The sequence below is a fragment of the Daphnia magna genome, linkage group LG9 (assembly GCF_020631705.1).
Source record: "Daphnia magna isolate NIES linkage group LG9, ASM2063170v1.1, whole genome shotgun sequence".
Classification (NCBI taxonomy): domain Eukaryota; kingdom Metazoa; phylum Arthropoda; class Branchiopoda; order Diplostraca; family Daphniidae; genus Daphnia; species Daphnia magna.
This window is the reverse complement of record NC_059190.1, coordinates 773,285-798,483: the sequence shown is the minus strand read 5'-3', so window position 1 is coordinate 798,483 and position 25,199 is coordinate 773,285. Positions and strand designations below refer to the sequence as shown.

The window sequence follows — 25,199 nt, the reverse complement described above, 5'->3', positions numbered from 1 at the left end:
TAACAGTTTTAGCAGCCTGTTTTAATGAATAATTGTGAACTCAAGAAAAGAAATTTCGCGTAAAAATTTGTATGAACGAATTTTGATGTCAAAACAAAACCAAAAACTTGCGTTTAATCATTTCAACATTTTAACTGGGATTTTTTAAAGGAAAGAAATTGCGTCGTAATGCGGTCAAGGATTCAAGTCGTTTTAAAGATTAACTGATTTTTGGCCATTATGTTTTTATATGTTGGGGGATGGGGGGATTCCTGGTCATCACCAATGACGGCCTTTTACTCCTTATCAGCGGAAAGGGTTTGAAAATGCTGGGGGGAACAGGACTGGCCCGGAAAGGTTTCGGTTCCAACATCATGTCTTTGATCATGTCTGCCTTGACCTTTTCCTTTACAAACTGATGGCGTTTCATTGCCACAGGTAGAGAAGCTTTGTAGGTGGTGGCAGGGACAGGATTGGCTCGAAAGGGTTTGATGGCCGATTGCGGATGTGCACCCAACAATCCGATTCCGTCTTTCTGCACAGCCGGTTTGACACTACGGACAAACCGGCTTGACTTGGCTTTCGCCCAATTAGGCAGTTCTACTGGACTTTGTGAACCGGGAATGAAGTCGAGTACCCATTTCTTTCGGCCATTTTTGCTTGTTTCCTTTTGTTCTGATTCGAAAGTCTCGTTTAGTCGCAGTTCGCAGAAGGGAACCTCATCAACATTTTTGGAATTTTCGCCATTTGTCCAGCTGGGCAGATTGACTTGTCTCACTACCCGTTGTCCAGCTTCAACAGACCACGTCTTGCGACGAGATGGAGAAAAAGCTAATTCTGATTTCGGTGCCTTTTTAGAGATCTCAACATCTGGAATGTCTTGGTGGACAGGTTGGCACATACCGTCTGCCAATTCGGACGCGATTGCGGCTCCATCCAATGGATACTTGTGTAATGCGGAGAAAAGTAGGGGACAAAACTGGTAATTATGATTGTCTATCTTGAGTGGCATACGATCCGGATCTGAGTAAGCCTCGATGGCATCTGGCATTAGCGGGATTTCAGACGTCTCCAACATTATCCGAGTTCCAGCAGGGAAATCTATCTGTTGAGTGCCATCTGGCAGCTGGAGGGTTGCACGTCGCTTTAAGCTCTTGATAGCTGAGCGAAGCAATGAAGTTTCATTGTTTCTTTTGGCGAAATTGCGGTAGGACGTGGACTTGAAGGGTTTCTTAACTCTACGATTAAAGCTGCAGCTCTTTGTTCTGGAACAGTCTTTTCCGTTTTTCAACAAGCCCATTTTTTGTTTTTGTCAGCTGGTAGTCGTTTGATTGAAGTGGTGGGGAATTATTGATGAGCGGATTTGTTTACCAGTTTTGAGCAGAGGAAATTATTCTGTGCAGATCCATGAAAAATCGTTGCTAGTTATCGAAATTGCCGGTTGGAGCACTGCTGACAAGCAGACAGTTCTCTGTATATTTTTCTAATTTTGCAGCTCATTTATTCGCGAAAAAAGTTTAAACATTGTGAAAGCATCGCTGTTAAACTTTTGAGAAATGAATTTCAATCGTAGTGGAGGTAAATGCATGTCAAGAAGACGTTCAAGATTGTGTAAGAGTGCAGTCTCTTTCTCATCTTGGCTCACTGTTTACCAGGCCATCATGAAATCACGATGTTTGGTCATCTGCTTAGTTTCTTCTTGCCATTGGCGTTCATGTTGGAAACTGGAGTTCATGCATGTAACAAAACTACGCAAGACCACTTCTAGAACGATTATGCAGATGAAGAAGGGTAATACTAAAATTTTGAACGATATCTGCAATCGTGAAATACTTCGGCAAAAGCTTTTAACACAAACTCACTGGGATTTTCTTTTCGCCAAAAGGGCTTCCAAAAGTTATCGAGAAGTAAAAGCGTAGAAAATAATTGCAACAACACACTGGTATAATTATTATTTACCCTGTGGGGCATGCAAACAAAAACGAAAGTACAATTCGCTTCCAAAATTTTTTTTTTAGTCTGCTACATGGTTCACTCACTCCATTGATCATGCATAGTTTTAATTATTCTGCAATACCAAAAGAATTGATTATGATGAAACGAATGAGTTGATGGGGGTTTGTATAGTATCTCTAGTGTTGAAATATGGCCGTCATTACGGTGATCAGCTAATAACCTGGAAATGTGGTTACAAATTTCACACAAACTATGACGGTACTTGAGCTGTTGCATTATCTCGATTGAAAAATTTTGTCTCTCCTCTATGTTCATTTTATTTTTTAAATTAACAGAAAGATTTTGTGTTTTAACAGTGACAATTTTGTTTCGTTTATTAAATTACATTTTTGCAAAAAAAAAAGGGGTTTTTTTTTGCAAAATAATTGATGCACGGCAACTCTGTAACCTTTTTTTCCCCTCCATTCTTCATTTTCAACCGTCTAGCCCCCAATTAGATTTCAGTATCTTACGATTGTGTTCAGATTGAGGTATTTGTGAATTAGTGTGTGAGGTAAGATTTCGTATTCATTTGTATCTAATTACCCTGTCTTAATCCCATTTAGTTTTTAATTGGTTTTCTTTTGTATTGTATTGATTGACAGGAAGAACTGAAAATTTCTATTTGTTCAAATGATTATGGAGACTGTACTTCCACGTGTTCGTCATACTAATGACCACCTTCGGCTGTGCCCTTGCTCTGCTTGTCCTTCTCTTTCTGAAAGAGTCATCATGTGGTCAGAACAATTCCATTCTACTTTTATGTCATTGAAGACCAAAACATGAGTACCAGAAGACAACACACAAGGTAAGATGCAAACAGCAGATCATAACCAATGCCATTTCACGGTAGATTAAGGTTGCCTAATGATCCACAGCCACAATCTCTAACCAAATGTCCCCTAAGTTACATCCTGACGTAGGAAGGCACCTTCTTCAGCCTTCATCTTCTAAATCTTCAAAATGTATTGACCTATTTCCAGTCAGTACTTAAATGCCACCATTAATTAAGCAGTTTTCCTCCTTCTTGTGATTTCATTTTCAAGTGTATCGTTTAAATGTTGGCGGGGGAATTTCTTTTTCATCCATGCACAGCAATTTTGTAAAATTTCTTTTGACTGGTGCTGCCACCTTGTGATCTTTGAGCTAGTCATTTCTCACTCTCGGAAAGGGGATGGTTTTATTTTTTTAAATTAAAACAAGAAATGAGTTTCTGGTCTTTCTTTGGGAAGCTTGACGTGAAAACAAAGTTCTAGTAAATCGGATCAGAATCAGGATCTCCAAATAAAACCGAAAAAACCGAAGTGGCCGTGAAACTTGGTCGTTGATGTCACGTACGTAAGACGTGACGGGAATTGTGGAAAGGAGCGGGGGCAAAAGTTGATCGAATAATAATAACAAGGGGATTGACCGCTTAGCTAAGTGAATTTCTCATTTAGTCGACCCTTCAGCAAAGAGGAGCACCAAGTGCTTAAATCAAGCAGTTATGCTGCTTCCGACATTCCTCCCCTCCTAGTGGTTGTCTTTCGTTAACCACAAGCGTCTTCCGTTGCACCGACTCTTACACTTCGACTCGAGAAATCAAAAGAAAGAAAAAAAATAGACCAACAATTTCTTGTATTTAATGTCCCCGCGTCGAAAGAGAACTTAGAAATTTTTACGTTTAAAGTCAAGAAATCGTCCTCTCTCACCCCACTGACGTACGTTTCGTACGGTGGGTTTGAACGTGCCATGTAACACGAGCCCTCCTGTATTTAATAATGGCACCGAGCTCTGGTTATCCTTATTATCACTATTTTCTAATGTTTAAGGAAGCCGTAAGACGTTTCCGTTTTTTATTTTTGTTTGAATCCCTTCAACACGGTCAATCGGGAAATGTCGTTCAAATCGAGTCATTTGTTCTTTTTCGAGCGTCGGCGTTTGTTTGTCGCTTTCATTTTTTTCTTCTCCCCTTTTCAAACAGGATGAGTTGCATTGAAGTTTGTACCGTTCAGTTCCGCTTATGCCTATGACTAGACAGGCACTACCGGAAACGATGGATTTGTTTAATTGAATCGTCCTCGGCAAACGTAGAGCTCAACGCTGCTGATTCATTTCGTTTTGATGTCATCCTGGCGCCAGAGTAGATTTCATCGATTGATTTTTTTTTTAAAGAGAGAAAATACGATTCGCCATTTTGTTGCCGTCGATCGGGGAAATTAAAAAGAAAGAAAGAAATTTGATCTTGTCTCAGGCTCGAACGCACGTGTTCCCTGGTAAAGAGAGAAGGGGAGGGATGCGTCCGTCGTTTTGGCTAATACGGATATAAAACTGGTGATCAGCTTATAAAATTACTCATCAATAATTGCCTCCTTTGCTCGTGCCTTTTCGAGACAACGTCATCGACCGACGGATAGAATCGACACATGGCTCGCTTAATCTTTTAAGTAGAATGGATTAAGAAAAAAATGTTGTACGGTTCGCTGCGGCTCGAGAAGGTGGAGTGGCTGGGCTTCGTCAATGCTCTCTCCTATTCGTTCCCAATGAGTCATCTACTACTACTTCTACTACACACAATCTATGGCACAGTTCTTTGGCTCGAAAGATAAGGTGCACTAGAGACTTAAAACCTCTTCCGCTTGCCATCATGTCATTTTTTTTTTTTTTTTTCGTTCTTCTTCACTCCACCTCCTCATCCGCCCGAACACTACCGGAACCGCCCTCGGGAGTGCCGGATCAAAGTGCGGGACTTTTGGATGTATTATTTATTTATTTTTTTTTTCTCGTGTGGATCGATGGGTGGGTTGTTGATGTGTTTCCTATTTATTCTTAATGAAACGAGAATAACTTTGGCTTCTTCACTTGATTGAAAGCGCACAGTATATTTATATCGCTAGCCATCAATTTTGTGTGTGTGTGTGTGTCTGCGTTTCCTTTTTCTTTCGCCGGTTGCCTTGACTACCGACTCTCGTTTCCGTTGTTGATACACGCCTTGGAGGATTTTAATCATCGACGGGCACCAGCAGCGCTAATGAAGCCTTACATTCTGTGAGCTGCAGCTGCTGCTTCTTTAACACACACACACACACACACACAAAGTCTTGCTGTATTCCCTATTGGCTGTTCAGCCTGTTACTAATTAGAAACTTGATCGAAACTCCCATGAACACTCGTATAGGCTTTTGAATCTTGTTGGATCTTGTAAAATTTCCTTTTTTTGCTCCTCCTACTTTTTTTTTTCTCCCCCTCACAGCTCTTGAAAGTTGAATGACAGCTAAATACTAGCAACAAACATGGACGAATTGCGTTCATTTTTTTATTTTTGGTCTTTACCATCTTTTAACTGTTGTCAATCAACAGAAACTGGAGCTTGTTGACACAAACCCTTTTCTTTTTCTTTTCTTTATTTGTGTGTGTGTGTGTGTGTGTAAATAACTGTCATCAAGAGGACGCCTTTTTTTCCCCTCGATCTTCTAAGCTTATATTTCGATATCAGTGAGGCAGGATGGTTTATCCTCGCAACGGCGTTATGTTTACCAGTCCAGATGCGTATGTATATACCTACCGATGATAGGGCATTTCGCTTCGTTAGTTTCACAACTCTCCCACCCCAAAAAAAACGAAGAAAAAAAAAAGTGTCATCGCGTCCCAGCGCTTCGCAGGGCCGACGACTTCCGCGGAATGTGTCACCAGGCATTCACGTCAAACGGCCTCGGATCGGCGAGGCGGACATCCCTCTGTACCTAGTGGGAAACTGGAGACGATCAAAAAGACTGGATGTTAGAGACAGGCATATAATTTATGAGTTGAATTTTTGTTTTTTTGTTTTTACGAAGAAGAAAATGAATCTGTTTGAAACTGGTGAACTAGAAAATTGATATAGAAAAAAAAGGGGGGGGGTATGATGAGATGAATGAGTTTTGACTTGATGAGTTTGATCTATTTGTTCTGGCTTGACGTAAAAGGGTTGGCTGCGCAGATAGGAAACGATCGTCGATTCGACGCCAAACGCCACGTATCGAGCGATTCTTGTTCAACCGGAAGGAGGCGAGTTTCCGTGTATGGGCTGCGCAATGCACTCGAAAAAATAAAAGAAGGAAACTTTCAAAAAAGAGGAAAGAATAGCATAACTTGACTCTTTGGTCCGTAGCCTAAAAGATAAAATGGATGCTCTATTTATGTTGGGTCGTGTATCTTTTTTCTTTTCTCTCTTTCGTCCTGTCGAGATTGCGATAGCCTCCTGTTTCTTTTCTTACTGGAAACTCTAAAAAAAAAGAAGAGTCTGGCTGAACATTATAAGGAAACACTTGATGGATCACCAAGCCAATAGCAAAACCCCCCTCTCTTTCTCTCTCTTTCTCCCGCAAGCTGCCGTTTGCAGAGTTCCGGTGCTCGCTCGATACGCACCGGGCACGGGCCATAAACAAGAAAAAGGTGGAACTCATCACAGGTCCAATTCTCTATCTGTGTGTGACCGCGCCCAAAAAATTGACTAGGATATGATTGCGTACATCTAAAACAAAATTATTTTTTTCCTATTCTTTATGCCGCCGACCCCCACCTGCTGGGAGGTTACAAACTAGGAATGTTTCAATTAAATGTTACACACGAGTCGCATGTAATAAAGAGAAGGGGGGGGGGGCGAATAGAGATGTTTAAAAAAAACGACTTTTTGAAAGCAGGATTTCCTTTCTTGTTTTGTTTCCAGTGAGGGGGAAAGTGTTTTTATTTTCTTTTAGAATTGAGGAATGAGAGGGTGAATGGAAATTTGGTGGCGCCCTCTGACTGACGCTGTCGTTCACGTCGGATACGTTTAAGTATATGTAATGTACGTAAACGAAAACACATTTATGGCTTTCGTCAGTCTCTGACGCATCCGATTGTTGTTCTCTTGTCAGTCGCATTAACATATATTTTGTGGTATCTTGATTGAGCAGGATAAGGGAGAAAACAAAATCAAAATGGGGGTGGTTCGTGTAAGAGGGTTCGTCTGTATATTACATTTGAAATTTCCTGTTATTTATTTATTTTTTTTTTCTCTTTCTCTTTCGTAACACAAGTCTTAACTGCACCCTCTTCATCTTCGGCGTTTGCTGTTCAACGAGTACTTTTTCCAGATGGTCAAATCGTTTTGTTAATGCACCGAACCTCGGCTTTAAGAGGTTGTCAGTGGCTGAAGAGAAACTTGGAACACACTGTGTTCTATAGGACGTAGAAAAGGCCAACAAATCCAATGTGTGTGTGTGTATGGTTGAATTATGTAACAAGTTTTATTTTTTTGACGAGAAAAGAGGAAGACGCCCGTTATGGACTTTTCTTTTTTTTCCCCGTTAGACGCGATCTCCCTCGCGTAACACTCGTCGTAGTTTAATCCTCTTGATTTATCAGTAGTTGTCTTTACTTTTATTCTATTTGTTTGTTAAAGATAAATCAGGGAAGATGATGTAGGCGTGTAAAAGAAATTTCTATTGTTTTTATGCGCATTTTGAATAATGACATCAGAAATGATGATGTGTGTGTGTAGGCTGTTTAAAAAAAAAAAAAAAAGGGAGAGCGAGGAAAAAACAGAAGTGGATGGAAATGTTTTGTGTAAAGAGCTGCTGGCAATCAAGTCAATTGAATTGATGACTTGGAACTATTTTCATGAAGAATAATGAAGTCCGTCCAGGAGAGGTCTCTCCATTTTCTGTCTGTGCGTCTCCGATGTTATGAAAGAGATTAATGAACGGGCACAGTGACCCTTTCCATGGACGCCAAAGCGTTTCGAAATACGATCTCTTTCGCCTCCTCTCTCCCCTTTTTAGTTTTTTATTCTTTATGTATTTGCCTGTCCCTTTATTCCCCCCCATTTTTGCTGAACGGGAGAGGACACACCTCGTTCGTTCATCGCAGTTGACGTAGTCCCTCAGCTTCTCTGCCAACTCTCGTTATTCCTGATTAATGGAACTTTATCGGTAACAAGAACAAACTAACAACTCGCGAGTCCCACTCCTAATCGTTTTACGTCGCCATCCCCCCTTTTTTTTCTTCTTTTCTTTACCTTAAAAAAAAAGAAAGAAAAAATCGTAAATTATACACACAGCCATAAAGTCTCAGTTTCCAAAAAAAATAAAGAGACGATCATCTTCGCTTATTGGGACGTTTCTTTTTTGTTTGTGTGTGTGTGTGTGTGTTTTAAATGAACGAAGGTTCGCTATTTTCTTTTAAATTGAGTGTAAATCTTTTCCCGCGCGTGTAAGTGCGCAACCCCCCCCGGCGCATGGCCAAAGCAATGAATCATTTGCTCACACGCAGTTAACCTCTTTGCGGCTAGCGCGTGACGATCCCGAAGTCAAGCCGTTTGTTTCTACTGGGTCTTCTCTTGTTGTTTTTTTTATATTTGTTTGAAATTATTTTGAATCGTTTTTTTTTTTTTCAGTTCTCGGGTTAATTAAGGTCGTGTTAACGGACTTATGGCCGACAAAGACACCACCTGGTGGTGTATATTTTTGGAGGGTGACAGTAAAAAACTTGAGAGGAAAAAAATAAAAGGATGGGGGGGAGGGATAAAGAAAGGGAGAATAAACATTTCCGTTTGGTTTGTTTGGGAATGTTTTCTGGCAGCTGATTGTAATCAGATCTTTTGTTGACTTAATGCCAATAAGTATTGGGTTTAATATTTTCCTGTCCACTTTTCTCTTTACTTTTGGGGAAAAGAGGGTAGGGGGGGGGGGGTTTCCTGAGAGATCAAAGATGTTGAGGATTTTTTTCTTTTTCTTTTTTGCTGATCGGGTCCGATCTGTTTCTCTTGATGCTTCGTTGCGTCTAATTATCGTCAACTGGCCAAGAACTGGCCGGTGCCCTTTGGACCTACTGGACTTTATTTTATTTTTGGCAATTCGCCCGTTACACTCCAGCATTCTTTTTCTAGTTATCACAACATGCGATCGATAATCCAGCAACTGTATGCCACCGCTGCTAAACCGTAGTGCATTAAACAAGGCGGAACATTTTTTATTTTCTTTTTTCAAAACCAATTTTTTCAAGTCCTTTGGCTCATCCGTTTCTCATTTTCTTCCCCCGGTGGCTAAGAGATTTCGTCCGGTAGATCCTTGTGAAAAATAAAATAAAAGAAAAGAAAAATACTTGCAGGAGCGCGTGTTATAACTCCCCCCGCCGTCCTCACCAAGTGCTCATCCATTGACGGTCGAGCGCTTGTTTATCGTTTCCCCAGGTTTTAGAAGAGAAGAAAGAAAAAGCGAACCCAACTCTTACACGGTCGGTTGAATCTTTTTGGTACAATCCCTCGAAAATGTTCAAGAGTTGTGAGGCAATTGCAGTATAGAGGCACACAATAACAGGCGGCAATAATTCCATACACAGAGGACACTACCGTCTAACGTATCGAACTCTATTCAAAAAAAAAAAAAAAAAAACATCAAATGAAAGGCCGCCGCCCACACGTTGCGGTCCAACATTTTTTCAACTTTGTTTTTTTGTTTGTTCTTTTAACGTTTCAAATGGACACAGGAAGTCGGTAGGAGGTGGAACATGTGAAAAAGAGGGAGACGATTTACCTATCAGCGTTTGCGATGTATAGGCATTTAATCTCTGGACAGGCGAACTTAAGAAGGCAACAGAAGCGCTAGCGGAAAAAAAACAAAACAAAAGAAAAACGTTGGCGGCGTTTTGTTGAGCGTCTCCATTGGGAACGGTTTTTGTTGTTTACCGTAGGCATCGAAAACGGCGCCGCCCGTTTCTTCCACGTTCCACCGTTGAACCAGAAAAAATACAAATTTCGGTTTGCTGCTGCCACTCTACGTTGTACACACACACACACACACACACACACACACACACACACATATAACGACCCTCATTCCGGATAACTGGCATCCGGCCGGCGTCATCCAGGCGCAGTTTTTCCTTGTGCGTTTGTAATTATCAACAAATGCGCAGGGTGATCGCCCTCCTCCTTTTTAGCGTCCCCTATACACGAACCGCCACCATCGGGCAAAACACTTTCCACGTCTCATTTTGATTTCCGTATGGACATGGACACATTGGAGTTTGATTTTCCTGCCCCGCATCCTTGTACTCGCCCGTCTCGATTCCCTATAGAATTTATTTCATTTTTAAAAGGACAGATTGTGGCGTGATAGAATAATACAATGGATGGCTGTGCAGCGGTAGGTTACGTATTTTATTCTCTATTTGTGCTACTCTCCCCGACATGTATACGCACTGGACGTGGTATACGCGGGTCGTGCGTCTTTTTATTTCGGCGGAGGGCTCCATATGAATTGTGAAAGAAAAAGAAAAGACGATTCGAATTTCCCGGGGCTTTTCTTATTTATTTTTTATTACGGTGCTCATTCGATCTGCTCTGAAACTTTTAATTCCGCCGACGACGTCGTCCTTGGGTCTCTCGTATTTATTTTGATTTTTTCTTTTTATTCATTGAATTTTTGTTTGCTGATGTTTATTCTGCTGCTCGGACGACAGAAAGCGAAGGTTAGTCGCCTACACGCCATGAAAAGAAGAAGAATCTGCGATCTTGTTTGCCTCTCATCTGCCAATAGGCTCTAACCATTTGGCTCTCTTTTTTGTTGTTGTTGTTGTTGTTGTGTCCCCCACAGTTAGTGTCCCCCTGTGTCCCCCTGTTAGTTGTATGCGACTTTTTGCTCGATGTGTAAGTTTGTTGTTTGTATTTATAGAGGGGAGAGAGACTCGGGCCGGATTTGTCTGTGTCAACTGTCGATATCGAAGGAGAAAAAAGAGCGAAGAGAGGATTTATTTTGATGGCGTGTTTATACTGTATACAATTTACTTTTTTTTTTCCGTTTGGAAGAAGCATTTCCATCCTTTATTTATTTTTTTTCGATTTGATTGTGTTACTCTACGAGTTGGATTGAGGCGTTGCAAGTCCCAGTTCTATCTCTTTTTTCTCTGTGTGTGCCTGTGTGTGTGTGCTGTTCTTTACTCGATCGCAGGGCTCAAGAGCCAAGGCTGGAATGACAGGCGACGAAAGAGTTTTTCCAGCGCATTCAATCCAAATAGATTTTTTTTATTTTTGCTTCTTCCTTCTATTTAATCCAAGGCTTTATTATTTTTTTTTTTCCCTTTATTTATCTTTATTTTATTTTTTGAATTGGTCAAATGTTGATCGTTCTGCGGCTTTTCCCATACGCGCTTTTTATTCTTCGGACAGTGGGGAAGAAGAAAAAGGTTATTTTCCTTCCGCAATCCGCTGGCTGTTGGATGATGTAGACCTTTAGACGAATAGGATGGAGAAGGATGTTCTCGGGTGACACGTCTATCTCTTGAATTTCATCTGACAAGAGCCGTAATAACATGGGGCTAAAAAAAAAAAAGTAGGGGATAGTTGGGTCCGTTCTTTCCTTTCACTCTTGTTATTCTCCTTCTTATTCCGGAATGAGATTTGCCTCGTCGATTATTATTGAAAAGCGGCAAAAGAGAGGGGGGCGGTTGATGCGCTCCTGTCTGGCCAGACGGTCCCTTTATTTTATTTTATTTTATTTTATTTTATTTTATTTAATTTAAAAAGCCGTCCTCCTACAACTCTGCCCTACGTGCCGTCAGATTTCATTTATTTATTTTGATAACAATGACAAACGAGATCGAAAGTCGAATTTCAAGGTGGAGAGGAATCAAAAGAATCAAATGATGGAATCCATTTGTCTGGAGCCACTTTGCTACTCCCGTTCGTCCCTCTTTTAAATTTAAAAAGTCCCCTCATCACTACGGTCTAAGAGTTTGTAACAACACGCGGGAGGGCGGGGCTAGTGCCTCATGTTTGAATCGTCCGTCGTGATTTTTATTTTATTTCTTTTTTTTTGAAAACAAATTTAAATGCGAGACACGTAGATAAATGAAATGCGAAATTCTTTTACATTTACAAACCAAAATTTGAATGCGATCGCGGCAAAAAAATGTAGCAATTTCACTGTTGACATGTCGTACAGTCCATCGTACACGGATTGCCGTCTGCTCGGATGCGTAATGATGGCGTGTCACGCTACTAGGAATGGCCTTTTCATCGGCCGACTGTTCAATTTCCTTTTCTCGGTACTCCCTGCTCCCCCCTTCCCCCTGAGGGGGGTGGATACTGTCGATGTCACCAAGGATGTTCTCCCAATTTTTCCCTTTTGCTTCTTTTCACAAATTTTCGGATTTTTCCTTTTGGCTGAAAGAAGATCTGTGGACGGAATCGATAGGCTACTTAAAAAAAAAAAAGAAATAGTCCACTGGTCAGATAACCAACGATCAGCAATGGTTAGCATCCGTTTCCCCCTCCTTTTCGTTTTTCTTACTTGGCTGACGCAACTCGAAAAAAAAAATAAATAAATAAATAAAAATAGAATTTAACGAAAAATAAGGACTCGCATGAAATGGACCAACTTCAAACGATAGCCAATTTTTAACGGGTGTTACGAATTCTCTTTCTCGGTTATCCTTGGCTAACGTACGCTACTTCTTTATGGATGATTTGCCATGCATTTAAGCGAACCTTACCTTTTCTTTTTTGTTGAACGCATCGGTGCGGATGGAGAGCGCGCCACTACACGAATAGGCAAAAGAAAAAGGGGAGGGTAGATCATTTTGTATTTATTTTTTGAACGGATGGATCAGGACGAAGTGGAATCAAGAGAAGGGGGATCTCAGAAGACCGATACTTAAATTCTAGACAAGTTAACATGTAATGTATTTAAAAAAAAAAAAAAGTCCTTTTCGTTTTTGCACAAGTGAACCGATTTTTTTTGGGGGGGTGGGGGGGTGGTAGGCAACCAATGGCTGTTGCCCAGTGACGGTAGAAAGAATAATAACGAACAAGAGACGGGAAGACATCCTCTTTATTTTTGTTGTTGTTGGGAGGATTGTTCTATTTCTAGTTCTTCCTTCTCTCTTCTCTTTGTGTGTGTGTATGTGTGTGTGTGTGTGCTATAGATGCAATTAGGGCATTGTATTTCTTTATTCCCCCCAAAATAGCCACTGTTCTCTTTTTATGTGAGTAGTTGCACACCCTCGCCACTTTGGAATATTTTTGAGCAGCGTGTGCTGGCGCCCTCCGGTACCAATTACAAATTAATAACAATCATCTCGAGGACCTCTCTACCATCTATTGTTTTGTTTTTCATTCCTCCCCATCTCCTCTATCTCCCGTTCGTTACACGACGGACCGGTTCGTCGTGTGTGTGTGTGTATCGATCAATTGTCCCGTTTTGTCTATTCTCAGGTCCTCGCTGTGTAAAAAATAGAAAATAAAATAAAAAAGTGGACATGAAGAAGGTTTTCCAAAGTCGCAGTTGTTTCCGCATTGCTCTTCATCTATCTGTCACAATTGTAATCGTAATTGTGGCGCACCGATAAATCAATTGGGGGGAGTCATTGCGCCAATTGAGATGACGGACTCTGTCGAAATCGATTCTTTTTTGTGCGTCATTAAAATCTTTTTTTTTTCATTTCTCCCTCAGGCAGATGTAATGGACCCGCAGGAGGATTAAGGTGTGGACAATTGGATGCTGCCACCTGGTGGCGTTCATCTGAAAATTCCCTCTTCGCCCGTCCGTTCCTCCCCGAAAAAAAAACAAACAATTGCGTCGACATTCAATGGTAAGTCCTGATTGTCTAAAAATTTGCTTTTCATTATTCATCCAACTGGAACGCGATGAAACGCCAATGGGGGGGTTGGCTCGTTATCGAGCGTCAGAGAGCCTTTTTTTCTTCTTCTTCTTATTTTGTGTCGTGTGTGTGTGTGGAATGAATGTCGTTCGACGACGTATGACGACGTTCGGCAATCCAGCGATTTATGACTGTCGACTAAAGACAGAAAAAAAAAGGAGGGGGGGGGGGAAAGAGCTGAGTCAAAAAGCGATGGAAGGGGGGAAGGGAGGAACGCTCGTATTACAACACGAAAATTCCCGCTCACGCTGCCGTTGCGTGTGTATCCACAACGGTTTTCCTAATATATATCTATCCCTTATATATTCTGCCTGGAACTTTGACAAGTTGCAAATGACGCAGAGAAGAGAAATAAAGCGGGAACTCATTTTTTCTTCTTCTTTTTTTTTTTTATCTTTCCTTCTTGTCTATCGTCAATCGTTCGTCTCCGGTCTTTGCGACAATCTATCTCGTTTCTCTTTAAGAATCTTTTAGATTTTTTTTATCTTTTTTATTTCTCAGGTTCACTGTCTCTTCGACAGGGACGCAATGCGTCTACGTACATATCGACGTTTCTATTCGCATTTTTTGTTTTTTGTGGGTTTTTTCTATCCAACTTTGGAATGTGAAACCATCGCAAGTTGTTGTTTTTTGTTTTGTTTTATTTCCCAGAGCCCAGTGTAGTAATAATAGCAGCCGAGGGGCGGACTCTGACTGAAAGACTTTGGGTTCAACTGTCGAAAACTGAATTGCATTCAAACTCTCTTGGTTGACATTTTCTCTCTTTTTTCCAGGGATGATATCATCCCACCCCCCAACTTCTTCCTTTTTGTGTGTGTGTGTGTGGATGTTAGGCATTTTTTATGGCAGGACAGAATGAGAATGATAAACCCAGAAATCCCTGGCCATGGCGTGAGATGGACTCGGTGTGTTGACTTGTGACTGTGACCTCCCTCCAAACTTTTTGGGTAGAAAAAAGAAAAAAAAAAAAAAAGGATTTTATGACATTTGATGACCGACGTGAATGTCGTTCATGCACCCTGCGGTCGGCGTGTATGTCCACTCGTGAAAGAATCGTTATTTTCTTTTCTAATTTTGTGGTGACTATCTTGACTCATTTATGCATTTTCGACGGGAACTCGCAGCGCTGCTTGCCCTTTTCTCCGTTTGGATGTCGTTAGAATTCATTTGTGGCTTTGGTTGCCATGTCAACGACCCTGTTGGATGAATGGTCAGATGCCACTACACGCCCCTCTTCGTGTTACCTTAGACGGACGCAAATTCAGGACATGAAAACTTGGGATACGTTTGGATTTTGATTACCTAATCGTTGTCGTGCCGGCCTAACTTTTTTTTTTTATTATTTATTATTAATTTTAATGTCTAGTCTTTCAATTTTTCGTGTGTTTGTCTTGGTCCCGTTCGCCATATGCTTTGCACGCTCCTCCCCTCTTTGACTGGCCCATTTGCCCTTATGACACAACGTTCTAATTGTCCTGCGGCTAAAGAACTCCGCCCTTGTGTTTTTGTGTTGACGTGACGATCCGTGAACGATTCACCCCTTTAGACATTGATTCGATTCTATTGCATTTTCGTTTGTTGTTGAGTAAGACGTGAAGGACAATAAGAACAGACGATTGACCTCACGAGTAGAAAAGGGGGGGGGGATCAAAAAATGTATTGAAAAGGTCTGAATTATATAATTCACGGACATGTATAATGTCCGCTTTGTCAACCTTTGTTTACAAAGCGCACATGAATTCCTACGGCCGTAGGCCGTACTACTACTACGTAGTAGTAGTAGAGACGTTAAATGAATTCCTACGGCCGTAGGCCGTTACTTACTACTACTACTACGTAGTAGGTAATACATGATGTCCTCTTTGTAAACAAGGTTGACATGTGCTCTTTGTAAACAAAGGTTGACACAGCGGACATTATACATGTCCGTGAATTATATAATTATGAGTTATATAATTAAACACCTCTCTTTTGCGCATTTGATGGATGTCCTCCCCCTCCCTCGCAAACACCCAAACACTTTCATCGCGTTTGTTTGACTGATTTGATGGATGATTGAGGGGAGGTCCGTCTTTATTTTAATATGCCGACCCTACGCTGCCGTGCGGTGGCGATTCCATGGGTAGGTCGAAACATTCCACACAAAAAAACACGGAGGCCGCATGAATGGCAGTCGGAGAATTCGGACATGATTCATCAACATTCCAAATCGGATGCGCGACCAGGGCCTGTTTATTTATTGTTCGTTCGCTATCGTCCAGATGTTGCGTAACCGATCGCTCTGTCCACTCTCGGCCGCTTACATCATTCGATACTTTTCATTTTGAATCGTCCCTCGGTCGTGTGTTGTGTTTAAAAATAGAAACCGAATCTTTTGTGGGAATTATCGTTTTGCTAGCCGTCAATGTTTCCTTTTGTGTTGCGCGTTTGACGGTTTGATGGAGCGCAACGGCACAGACAACCCCTTAGAAACGGGCAAGACGACGAGCGTGAGACAAGGCGTAGACAAATTGATGGGAAGTAGCCCCAAAAAAGAAGAAGAGGAAGCGTTTGAAAATGAATACAACTAATTTCCAATACAAACCCGAGGAGGGAAATTATATTTACAAATTTGGATGGCGGGAGTTGTGGATGGCTTCGTTTTTTCCCCCCTCTGGTATGTCGTGATGAAGGTCGATTCATCTTTCATTTCCCATTTTTCTTTTTTCTTTTTGTTTTCTTTCTGCCTTTATAACTGGCAGTCGATATAACCAATTCAACAGCAGGCGGTCGGACAACGAAAGATTCCAATGCGTGTTACGAATAGACACATTTTTTTTTCGTTTCGTTTTCTCTTGTTATTTGCGTTGGTGGCCGTATTTATACCGTGTTTGGACTGGCCCTCTCTGTCCATTAGAATGCCGCTGTGTGCTGTGCGTATTGACGATACATAATACATGATGAAACGGATCGGTTTCATCGAACTGTTGGCCACGTCTGACGCACGCCATTTTTTTGCTTTTCATTTTTCATTTTTCATTGGTGAAAGTTTGATTGTTGTTTGCGCTCTGCCGGTTTGAGTAAGCAGGAGGGCGCGTAGAGGGGACCAATTATTGATTTCGTCCCTTCCAATCTGTTGCGTTAGGACGTTTTTAATATTATTTTATTTTATTTTATTTATTTTTTGATGGATTGGCGAATGAATTTGCCTTTGGTTTTTGTCAAACTGCGATTTTTAAGGACATTGTCGGGGCAATATGGTCAAACTCTCATCGTTACAGAGGCCGATGAATTTCTCTCTCGTGTGCGTTTGCGTATCGTTCAGAGCCCACGTCGCTTTTGTAATTCAACGCGTCTAATTAGTAGAGCAGAGCAAAGTTTCTCTGGAATTCAATATCTTTCCTCCCTTTGCCCTGGTTACGTAACGCAGCTTTGCGCACGATGAAGGAAAAGTATAGGGGAAGTGGGGGGGAGGGAGACAATGTTCGTTTGTTCCATATTAGATATGATATTGTCTCTTCCTCCCGGGCTTCTCTCTCTCTCTCCTCTTTTCCATCCTTGTCTTGAAATAGTTTCAGCTGCTCTTTAGCAACAAAAAAAAAAAATCAAATGAAATCAAATCAAATTTGAAAAAAAAGGAGGGATGGGAAAAGGGGCGCCTACAATTTACCAAGTTCTTTCCGGAAATTTAATGAGTTAATTCCGCTGTACACATCATTCAGTTTCCCTGTAAAGTATTTTAATGTGCCCTGTATTTTCGATTCCTTTTTATTTTATTTTATTTTATTTCTTGCCGTATCTACATTAGAGAACTATAGACCCTAAATGTGTAATAACGTCTTCTTTCAACTCTTGTTTATTATTATTTTTTCCCCCCTTTGCATAGAAGATAAGGATTTTGGAAGGGGTTTTTCTAGGGAGGGAAGGGTGTGTTTTTTTGATCGTGAAGTTCGCACGCGAGCATTGCTAGGCAACGCGTTCCGGCTTCATATCTGATATTGCCCAATCGGACTCCATTAAAAGCAAGGGGCGACTGCTTTTGATCCTCTGACCCCACCATTCCCAACTGTAGATCTTTATTTTTTGTTTTCTTTCTATGTTGATCCATCTGCTGTTGGATGTGTATGGCACCTCGCGCCTGATTATACAGAGTACTTTGATGGATCAACTAAGAAAATAGAATAAACAAATAAGGTGCATTTACCTTTGAATAGTAGCAACTAGTAGAGAGAGAGAGAGAGAGAGAGAGAGATTGATGTGATTACGCAACGTTGCCGGCTAACTCACCCCCTTGCATACGACTATACAAGTCCCTACTTTATATATTTATATGGAATATATTTTATTTTTCTCAATAAGTCGGAGTGCAAGTTCGTGTCAGCATTTTCATCCCGCTATCGCATCTCTATATAGTTTTCTCTTTTAATCCTCTCTCTTCCCCTTGGTCTTGTATGTATGTGGGGACATTAGTATAAGAGAAAGAGCCGAAATGGGGAGCACACGCAGACCTCGTTTTTATACTTTTCATTGACCGAGTAAATGTAGTCTCTCCACCCTTACACTAAAACCCTGCTATCCCCCCTCATACCAGATATGTATGGGCGCAAACTGACTGACAGCCGTAAATCACAAACAAGAGAGGATGCAAGTGGCTGGTAGGAAAAACGGAATCTTTTAGCCAAGAGGGCGGGGGGGAAACGTTTGAGTGTACGAGAGGCATATATACACATTCAATCTAATCCAATGATTGAGCGCGGCTGTGGCGCTAGTTTCAAATGACAAGTGATCCCCACTCTCTCTCTCGCTCTCTAAAATTTTCTCTTTCTGGCGTGGCTTCCTTTTACGTCCAATTGGATTTCTGTTTCTTTCTTTTCTTAGCCAATTGGTTGGGTCATCTGTGTCGTTACATCATCATCTACGACTGCACTCTAGTGAAAGTGGCCTATGTGTAAGGGGGGGGGGGAGGATGTGGAGGCGCAAGTAATGACGAGTCGCGGGATATGCAAGCCGTACATCGTCCGATTCTAAATGTTTTGTTTTTTTTCGTGAAAAAGGAAAATGATTTTTAAAAATTTAAATTCTGAATCACGAAAGGCTAAAATGTATAGATAAGACTCCCCCCCCCCCCAAAAAAAAAAAATGCTTTGAGGTTGGATCTTATTTTTTTATTGTTTTGAGGAGGTTATTGTTGTTTAGACTTTGAAAAAAACAAAACAACATGTGATGAAGAAAAAAAAAAAGAGCGCCAGAACTTGTTAATCGAAAAAAAGGAGAAGAAGAACTTTTTTATTCTGAGGGCAAGAAGGGAGAGATTTATGACACCAGGCAGCCCGTAGATAAAGCAAACCCCTGAAAATCGTAATACCCGCCGCCATCTCTTGGTCCTGCTTTGGTCATTAATTTGAATCATAAAAAGAAAAAAAAAAGAAGGAAGAGGAAAACAAAAACCTGTGATAACGTTGAACTCTGTTGTGACGGTTGGATCTATTGTCATACATCTTGAATCTAAATTTTTTTTTTTTTAAGTACTAGAACAGATGCGTTTCAAATGATAAGACGTCACCCCTTTTTATTTTATTAATTTTTTTTTTGCTGTTGTTTAATTTATTATTTTTGAAAGCAACATCAACTTGAGCGAAAATCGGCTTAAGGCGGTCGTATAAACAAGAACGAAACGAAATTTGTGGATTTGATTTCATTTTTATTTATTTTCATTGTTGATCGTATTATTATTATCTATATTGTGCGTGTGTGTGTGTGTGTGTGCTACTGATGCTGAGTTCCCTCCTCCACCACTAACACACACACACACACACACACACACAAAATAAGCCCAAACTACATAACTCTTGTCTGGTGAATAATAATAAACCCCCCTAAAGTTCAATTTATACAAAGCATATAGACACACAGAGATAGAAAGAGAGGCAAACGCAATACATACAAAAAGAAAAAAAAAACTGAGCTGCATATATAACAATAAAAAAATAAAGAAGAAACTTTTTTTTTTTTTTTTTCAGGGCTTGTCCTATGGTGGTATTAAAGACTTGGCCGTAGATACGTAATAACGAACGCCCACGGTCGCGTGTGGAGAAGAGAAGCTCATTTTCATTTTATTTCGGGGATAATATTCATCTGGAGGAAAGTCAAATAGCCCAGGGAGCTTCCTCATTTTTATTTTGATTTATTTATTTATTATTATTTTTTTTTTTTTTCTAAACTGGCATCAAATTTTATATACACGGACAGATAAACTTTGTTTGTTGACTAATAATAACAACCCGATTTTTTTTGGAGCGGATTCGTATAGAACTTGTGCGTGCGTCTGTACTCGGTCAACCGTCTCCATTGTCCCCCAATCATAAAATAGGGTGGAGGGAAGGGCAGCAAAAATGCGAAAAAGATGCAGGATGAGTCATTAGATAATCATAAGACTTTGGATTGGATTGGGCAATAAAAGTCAATGAATCGGTTTATTTGCGCACTTGGCAAACGATAGAGAATGTGTAGTCTGCTTTGGCTCGCTTCAATTATTGTTGTCGTTTTCAATTTTTCATGGCGATCGACTTTGTCCAAACCATTGACATTGATGCGTTTAAAATTTGATAGCGAAATGCTCGAAATAAAGTGGCCTCATTTATTATGTATAGCTCATGAACTATATTCGTGCAATTTAAAAGCCAAAAACAAAAATGAAACTCGGTCTTTTTTTAATTATGGAACATGCGTAGTTGACGTCAAGGCCCAAATCGTTTGTACCTTTTTTAAAAATGAAAGTAAACAGTTTTGTTTTTGATCATCCCACTAAAAACAAAGGCCTTCTCCTAATGAAGTAGTTGAAACGTGCGCTTGAGTCTTCGTTAGCCCAATTAAATAGGGCAATTGAGGACTTGCACACATATTGAAAATCCCCCCCGTCCATCGCTTCGAATTTGGCCTCCTTTGCAAGTTGCTCTACTGTATAGACGTTCTTCTTTTCATTCGAAATTGTGTAGCAATTCAAATAAGCTTGCGGGCCCATTCATTGTGCGAGGCCAGTCCCTTTTAAATGTCGGACGAGTTCATTATTACGTGCTGGCTTTCCTACATTTTTGAAAAAAAAAAACCATTTGTTTGTATAGCCGCTACTTGAAGTAGAGTGAACACGAGGGGGCTCTGCTTCTCTCGGCTCATTAACGGACGCAGTCACGCAGCTAAAAATGGCAGCAATGGGCGCTTAAGAAGAGGAGAGGGTAGCGCTTTTTTGCATATTCACTACTCTAATAAAAGTTCATTTTTCTTTTCTTTTTTTTTTGTAGTCGGGTTAAATGAGGGTCTTTTTTTTAAATTTTGGTGCTCTGTTTTTAACGGATTGTCACAACAAAAAAATCGGGCTGCTTTTCATTTTCACGACGAGACGTCAGAGCCCGTTGATGACTATTCTTAACTCTCTTCCTCGCCCCCCTTTTTTTTTATGTCCTAAAATATGATTGAGAATGATACGACTCGTCGCACATTTTTCTATGGCTTTATACTTTTTCGTTTACAATGAAATTACGCTGGAATGTTTCTTTTAGTTCACGTACCTTATCCTATTTGATCGATAATCCCCCGCCCCCTATCTCATCAAACGAAAATGAATCAGTTTTTGTTATTGTTCTTTTTTTCTTTTTTAAAATTATATATTCCATTTGATCCTCCCAATCGGTGTTTGACATTTTTAGCATTTCTTTGTCGGACGGAAAGGGTGTGCCTTTTTAAATATCCTTAAGATTTTTCCGTTATTTCATAACCTTTCGTTGGACAATCAAAGTCGAAGAGATACCATATAACAATCAACGAGATAAAACAAGCAAAGCGTCCATTTTACACAGACAAAAAAGGGACAAGGACCTGCAAACATTTCTGGATTTGATTTTTTTTTTTGTTCTTTCTCATTTTTCAAGTTTCCCTCCTTTATTGAATAATATTCTAATAGGAAACCCCTCCCTCCCCGCTGTAATTCAATATACGTCGAGTTCGCTTTCTTTTTCAAGTCATTGGGATCGAATCTTTTTTTCTGTCTTAAATTGCGTAACTCGACTGCGGACGGATTTGCCATCCGCAAAGACGAAGAGTTTCTTGGAAGCCGATCATCGACCGCATCCGTGAATCTCAAATTCTTCCCCCCCCCCCCTTTGCGTACCATCTTTAGATTGCAGACGAAATAACGTACACTCGTCCGTGCATAGCGATGTAGACACACGGCAAACATACGCAACTATGTTTATGGCTGCAATTCTTTATTATTCATCAGCATTGCAAATGGCGTCTGCTTCCCTTATTTGTTTATATTTATTTATTCAAACATCTTAACTGTTGAATGCGCACTCTGATTACTATTCCCTATTGGAGGAGGAGGGGACAGCAGCCCAGGTGAAAATGACGTGAAATTTCAAGCAAATGGGGAAATTAGGGAGGGGGGAAAAAAAATTAGACGTATTAACTCTGAATCATTTGGCAGGGCTTGTTATTTGTGTGTGTGTCAGTGGGGGGGGTTGAAGGCTGTCGCATCTGCTGTGCAAGTGTGGAGGCTGTCGACTTGAAACCGAGTCGTTTGCGATGCGGATGTCGATATAGAACACTTGTTCCATCTCTAATGTATATTTTAGCAGCGTTGTGGAACGAGCAGGAAGTGCTCCTGTCAAACAATCAATGGACGGCGAAAGTCTGCCAATCCAATCTATCCCCCCCCCCCACCACCTGTACCTTCTTCACCTATTTTCTTACGCAATTGAACTCTTGAAGGACGGGTGTGTCAAATTTTGAATGGAAACACTTTGAAAAGCTGCTCGTTTGCATAGACACAGAGATGATTAGATAACCGAAATGAAGAGCGTTCAAATATGACGGGTGTTTGTTATTTTGGACGCGGAAAATTAAAAAAATGGGGGGGGGGCGGCAAGATGAACGCCGCAAAGTTTTGCTTTCATTTTGGGCGCACGCAAGATCTATTACAAACATCACGGGGGTGGGGTGGGGGGTGGAAGGAAATAAAAATAAAAGAGACGGTAGATAAACAAGACAAGATTTTGTTTTTCTTTGTTTGACGACCGGAAAAGACAAACATGTCGCGGAAGAAGGGCGGCGGTGTGTGTCTTTTCAATGGCGAGTCTTCTCTCCGACCGCATCTTCACGGTCGAATCGATCCCGACAGGTTGCGGGGGTTGACTCTACCGCCCAAGTTGGTGTTACGTATTTAAAGAAAACAAATGGGCAGCTGCTGTGCGCACGTTTTCTTTTCTTTTCTTTTTCAGCGAATCTAAAAAAAAAAAAAAATAATAATTTTCTTGTTTTTCTTGGCGTTAAAAATAAAAATAAAATTACACATTTAAACGAGAAGACAAGAAATCAGCAAAAAAAAAATGATTGGAGAGGGGAGGGGGGGATTCATTAAATATTACGCCGAGCTTCTTTATTTTGTTATCCATCATCTTTATGTGAATGCTAGTAGAATTATTGCGAGCTAGTTGGATAGATGCTAACTATGCAAGTCGCGAGGCAAGAAAGAAGAAAACAGAAGATAGAAAAAGAAAGGCTTTCAGTTCCAACTTTTATGTGTCTATATGACATTCTCATTGATCCGTCTTTGCACAAGCGGAAAAGAGAAGCCGGTTCCCGAGTAGTATATAGCTGCAGCATAAAAGGTTAATTAGCTCGCTTTTCTATGCATGAAAGCAGAAGAACAGCTAGAAAACGGGGGACATCTCGCAAGACTATTTTCAATTTTCTTTATTTTTTAAAAGGTTTTCCATATCAGAGTGGCCTACAGCATTGTGTCCCCCCTTCTTTTTTTTTCCCGTACGTACGTACATTTGTTTGAGATATACTACATAAGTGTATAAATATCAGTCTACTGTTCCAGATGGATTTATTTGCTTTGTTTTATGGAGGCCGTCTTTTGCATCGGTCCTTAATGTTCGGGGAACACAACATTATTTTATTTTATTCGCTTCTTCTTCTTGGGGGCTGCTCAGAATGTCGCACATTAGCAGAATAAAAGGAATTTCCCTTTTTTATTTTATTTTAAATTTATTAGTTCTGTATGTTGTCTCCGTATTCAAATAGGGATGACCCCTTTTTGTATTTACAGAACACATTTCTCTCTTTTTTTCCAGCCGTTTTTTTTTCATTTTCTTGGAAAATCAAAAAAAATAAATAGATGCTGGAAACAAGGCGATGATCATGTTCTTAAAGTTCAAACGGTGATTGAGAATGATCCGGCCGCCATTTTAAGCCGGCCAAGAAATACAAGAGGAAGCGAGTCGGATAACTTTTTATTTTTTTTTAAAGTAAGAAGAAAGAAAGTCTCATCCTTAATAGAGCGAGTCGGCCGGAAAAAACTCCTCCCTTCTGGATAAACAAGAAGAAGAAGAAGGTCAAAAGTGAAGCTCAAAGAAAGAAAAGAAAAAAAAGGGAGAGGGCTCGATGTGTATCTGTCGCCAGCCTCGTCATCCGACACTCCCAACTGCGTTGAAGAGATTCGTTTCTCTTTCTCTTTAGTGTGAGGTTGTAACATTTTCTTTTTTTTCGATGATATTTTTTTGTTGGGCCCGTCCATTGGCGACACGCAGAGGTGCCACCATATGGCGTCCGTCCACAATATAGTACGTCTATTCGTGTGTGTGTGTGTGTAGCAAACTTGAAGAGAGGGTGGAGGAGGGGGAGCTTTTCAAAAGAAGAAGCTCGGAATATAACCAATTGTCGCACAGGGTGGCTCCTGCTGTTCCGCGATGTCCGACTAGACGTGTGGGAGCGTTAAATCAGATTCTTTTTTTTGGGGGGGGGGGGGAGTACGTTACATGTTGACGACTATTTCTACGAAAATTGTAGAGCCCATCGAGTTGAGTAGGGTCAAGCGCAGAACCTCTGGACAGTGTGGCTCTTCTCTGTCATCGCGGATCTATGAATAACACAAGAAGACGCAATTTGAATAAAGCAGAAGCCCTGACATTTTAGGCTTTTTTTTTTTAATTTATTTCAATGCATATCGAAATGATATCGTTTCTTATGATTTGTTGTTATTTGTATAGACATTTTGGAGGGGCTGATGTTCGAAAAATGCGCATGGCATTCGTCACTTTCTAACGAGAATTTCGAGTTTACACGGAGCCAGGGCTATTTGACCCCTATAGGGCCATACTTATTGACGCCCACAAAAGTTGTTTTTATTCCCTGCCCCCTTTCAAACAAAGCAGTTCAAGTAGACCATTTTCACGGTTCGACCAAACTGTACACACCAAATACAGGGGGGTCGTACGTCGTCTGCATTGAAATATCCTCATTTTGAACACACACGTATAAGCAAAAATGAATCAGCTCCAAAGACTTCAAAAAAAAAAATAGCCAAACATAAAATTCCTTAACGGATACGTTCGAAAAAGAAAGGGCTATGTATTTTGGAACACACGACTATATCCCCCCCCCCACACACACAAAACGAGAGGCCAATTTCTTTAAAATACCAATGGCCTATCGTACTCCTCCCTAGCACATTCTGTTGAAGAGACGAGTGCGTTTTGCTTTTGTTTGGTGGAGGAAGTTGAGGATTGTGCCCCCTGGTAGAC

The 25,199-nt window shown here is 40.7% G+C and overlaps 2 protein-coding genes across 3 annotated transcripts in view; one reads left to right on the top strand and one right to left on the bottom strand.

Annotated features, from left to right (window-relative positions):
- The window catches only part of LOC116930567 (teneurin-a), a 134,542-nt gene that overhangs the window by 21,441 nt on the left and 87,902 nt on the right, over positions 1-25,199 (top strand). The window contains exons 1-3 of one of the 2 annotated variants that reach the window (XM_045179100.1): positions 2,383-2,488; positions 2,580-2,782; positions 13,428-13,566. The gene's annotated coding sequence lies outside the window, so the exon portion shown is untranslated. Of the gene's footprint in view, positions 1-2,382; positions 2,489-2,579; positions 2,783-13,427; positions 13,567-25,199 lie in introns of those variants that run through there. The other variant, XM_045179101.1, reaches the window with a different exon arrangement.
- LOC116930466 lies at positions 54-2,246 on the bottom strand. The gene has a single exon (XM_032937874.2). The coding sequence runs from the start codon at positions 1,277-1,279 to the stop codon at positions 218-220; it is 1,062 nt and encodes a 353-aa protein (XP_032793765.2). The 5' UTR covers positions 1,280-2,246; the 3' UTR covers positions 54-217.